This window comes from Osmerus mordax, chromosome 21, assembly GCF_038355195.1.
Source record: "Osmerus mordax isolate fOsmMor3 chromosome 21, fOsmMor3.pri, whole genome shotgun sequence".
In the NCBI taxonomy this organism is placed as follows: domain Eukaryota; kingdom Metazoa; phylum Chordata; class Actinopteri; order Osmeriformes; family Osmeridae; genus Osmerus; species Osmerus mordax.
The window spans coordinates 12553929-12557380 of record NC_090070.1 but is presented as its reverse complement, the minus strand read 5'-3'; the positions used below and the strand labels follow the sequence as shown (position 1 = coordinate 12557380).

At 50.7% G+C, this 3452-nt stretch overlaps 1 protein-coding gene across 1 annotated transcript; it reads left to right on the top strand.

Moving 5' to 3' along the window:
- Positions 1-319: 319 nt before the first annotated feature.
- LOC136964973 (somatostatin receptor type 3-like) lies at positions 320-1369 on the top strand. The gene is made up of 2 exons (XM_067258951.1): positions 320-633; positions 793-1369. The coding sequence occupies exons 1-2, from the start codon at positions 320-322 to the stop codon at positions 1367-1369; spliced, it is 891 nt and encodes a 296-aa protein (XP_067115052.1).
- Positions 1370-3452: the final 2083 nt, after the last annotated feature.

Below are 3452 nucleotides of genomic sequence, written 5' to 3'. Positions count from 1 at the left end.
ACACAGGGTCAGACACGGCACAGGGAGGGCACCACACAGGGTCAGACACAGCACAGGGAAGGCGGTGGGCACCACACAGGGTCAGACACAGCACAGGGAGGGCACCACACAGATAATGGTTTGGTGGTTGGGTGGAAGGCTCAGACAAAGGAAAAGAGACACAGCCACACATGCACAGATGAATAAAACATAGACGCACACACCGACACCTAAAAACACATTCAGTTTCATCACACCACTCCGGGTCCAATCCCATTCCTGTCTTTAAGAATCAAGTTCCCGCGAACCAATCGAAAGACTGCTCCAGCAACCAACGAGAATGGACCTCCTCATCAACACCAACACCACCACCACCTCAAGTCCTGACTTCATCACCTACAACTCCACCTACTGGGACAAGCAGTGCTTCATAGGGTACCTCGTCTTAGACATCGTGAACATGGCGGTTGCCGTGGTTGGGTTTCCCTGCAACGTGCGCGTGCTCCTGGTGTTGCTCCGGGGGGAATTGGACCCGTCGACCTCTGATCTCTTCATTGGAAGCCTGGCCGTGCTAGACAGCACTTTCTGCCTGTCCAACATCCTGTTCACCATCAACCGCCAGCTGCTCTACAACTACATCATCCACATTGTCCTGTACTTCCTATTCGCTCAATACGAGGTGGGGCGGGACTTGTTTCTTCTGTATTTTCCCCCCCCAGTGATTTAATTGGTCTCTGTTTACTTCCTGGTTATGTTTAGACGGCATATTTATATATACAATTCCTGTCCAATCCTGTTTGTGTAATCCTCCAGGTGGGCGGGCCTGTGTTCGTGTGTAGCATCTGTTTTGGACCGCTACGCTGCTGTGATCCACCCAATCACCTTCACCCGCTACCGTCATCCCCGCTACCGTCGGGCGCTGATCGCGGTCATGTGGTGTCTGCTGCTAGGGTACGCGATCTTCAGGGCAGTGGCGTTCTTCGAGTTCAATGACGAACTCTTCACCGCCCTCTTCATCATCGCCTTCATCATCATCACGTACTGCAACCTGGCTCTCCTATTGGCTCTCAAACGCTCCGGCCCTGGCGACAGCCAATCGGGTCCGAGCGCCGGGCAGCAGAACCCGGTGAAGCGGCGTGCGTTCCACATGGTGATGGGAATCTTCGTGGTGGTTCTGTTTTGCTTCTTGCCGACGGCGGCGCTGTTTCCCCTCCAGCACCTCATCCCCCCAGACGTCTTCTTCTGCTACATCTACCCACTGTGTTACGCCTTCATGTCCCTGAGAGTGTTCCTGCAGCCCCTCATCTTCCTGTTCCGCTGCCGGAAGCTGCCGTGCATGAAGGCCAGGGGGGGAGGGGGGGAGGAGGAGGGGTGCAGGCCCTGCTGCTGAGAGGAGCGGGGCGGGGGGAGAGTTAGGATTAGGGTCATCATTATATATTCTATGATATGTGTGCATTAGAATAGTAACAATAGCAAACAATTATGACATCAGCAATCTGTGACATCATCACCAAAACATTCCATTCCAAGTCTGGGACATTGTCAGAGCATTCTGTGGTCCAGAACACCTGTTTCTGTTTTTACTTTGAGTGTCTTGATCTGTGATCCAGGTGTCTAATAAGTAATAAATTGAACAAACTGCTGTCAATGTTGTACCGAATTACACACACACACACTGTACACCCACGTTAATATCACCTCCTTCCCTGAAACAACCTGAGACGTGCTGGAAAAGCCGAGTCAGATGGCTGAGCGGTTAGGGAATCGGGCTATTAATCAATAGGTTGCCGGTTCGATTCTGGCTGTGCTAAATGATTGTTGTTGTCCTTGGGCAAGGCACCCTCACCCTACTTGCTTCGTGGGAATGTCGCTGTACTTAAGTCGCTCTGGGATGAGAGCGTCTGCTAAATGACTTAATGTAAATGTGATGTACAACAAACACACACAGGCTGCATGGACTTGCAGTTACTCCTGCCATCCACAGGAGGGCAGCATTGCTCTGTAGCTGTAGGCAGGGCGGGCCTGAACGAGAAAGAGGAGGAGGACACGGAGAGAATATGATAGGTGATTCATTAAGCAGCGAGCGGAGTCAGGTGGCTGAGCGGTGAGGGAATCGGGCTAGTAATCGAAGGCCAGTTCGATTTCCCGGTCCATGCCTGTCTGACGGTGTGTCGCTGTAAGTCTCTCTGGATAAGAGCGTCTGCTAAATGACTAAATGTAAATGTAAATGTAAGCAAGTCCACACATCCATCAGTGACCAGTGTGAAACAGATGCCAGTTAAAATAATTAAGAAAATAAGGGGGAGGAAGCTGAGTCATCACTGTGTGTGTGTGTTGAGGTGCATGACGATCGTTAGGGTAGAACATTTGCGTGGTGTCCAGGTTGCCTTCGTAACATCCCTCTGTTTGGGTAGGTGACAGTCACAGGAAACAGCCCCGAGCCAAACGTTCCTATTGGTTGGCCAACACCAGAGGGAAGTGCTCTATCACTCTCAGCTCTCTCTCATGTCTGTCCTGTCTTCATGTTGTTCTCTCTCCTGTCTGTCCTGTCTCTTCATGTTGCTCTCTCTCCTGTCTGTCCTGTCTTCATGTTGTTCTCTCTCCTGTCTCTCCTGTCTTCATGTTGTTCTCTCTCCTGTCTGTCCTGTCTCTTCATGTTGCTCTCTCTCCTGTCTGTCCTGTCTTCATGTTATTCTCTCTCCTGTCTGTCCTGTCTCTTCATGTTGTTCTTGTTCTTCAGCACTCTACACACACACAGACACAAGGACATAAATTATGGACATGGAATGATAATGCAGAGTCAAAGAGGCAGAAGCCATAGTTATCCCCCTCCCTCCCTCCCTCCCTCCCTCCCTCCCTCCCTCCCTCCCTCCCTCCCTCCCTCCCTCCCTCCCTCCCTCCCTCCCTCCCTCCCTCCCTCCCTCCTTTCTCTTGCTAAAAGCCTGTAATTGGTCCTCCTTCACTTCCTCTCCCTTCTCATTCTCTCCACTTGACTTCCATAGGGTAAAAAACAAGCAATTGTCAATGGGATAGTTGGATACATTTAGAAACACTTTCCTTCTTTCTCTCTTTCTATATTTCTTTTTCTCCATCTCCACCCCCCCATGGTTTTAGACAATGTGGTGATCCACACACACACACACACTCACCCACACACACACGCATACACACACGCATACACACACACACCCACACACACACACACGCACACACACACACACACACACACACACTCACTCACTCACACACACACACACACACACATACACACACACACACACTCACTCACTCACTCACTCACTCACTCACACACACATACACATGTACATGCACACACACAAACACTCAGCCCAGCACACACATATCTCTCTCTCATCTACCTCTCATCTACCTCTCTCTCTCTCTCTCTCTCTCTCTCTCTCTCTCTCTCTCTCTCTCTCTCTCTCTATCTCTCTCTCTCTCTCTCTCTCTCT

Excerpts from the sequence above, each read along its gene's own strand:
- LOC136964973 (XM_067258951.1), top strand. The coding sequence starts at position 320 with ATGGACCTCCTCATCAACACCAACACCACCACCACCTCAAGTCCTGAC. Across the intron at positions 634-792 it reads TACATCATCCACATTGTCCT|GTGGGCGGGCCTGTGTTCGT; the intron begins GTACTTCCTATT and ends GTAATCCTCCAG.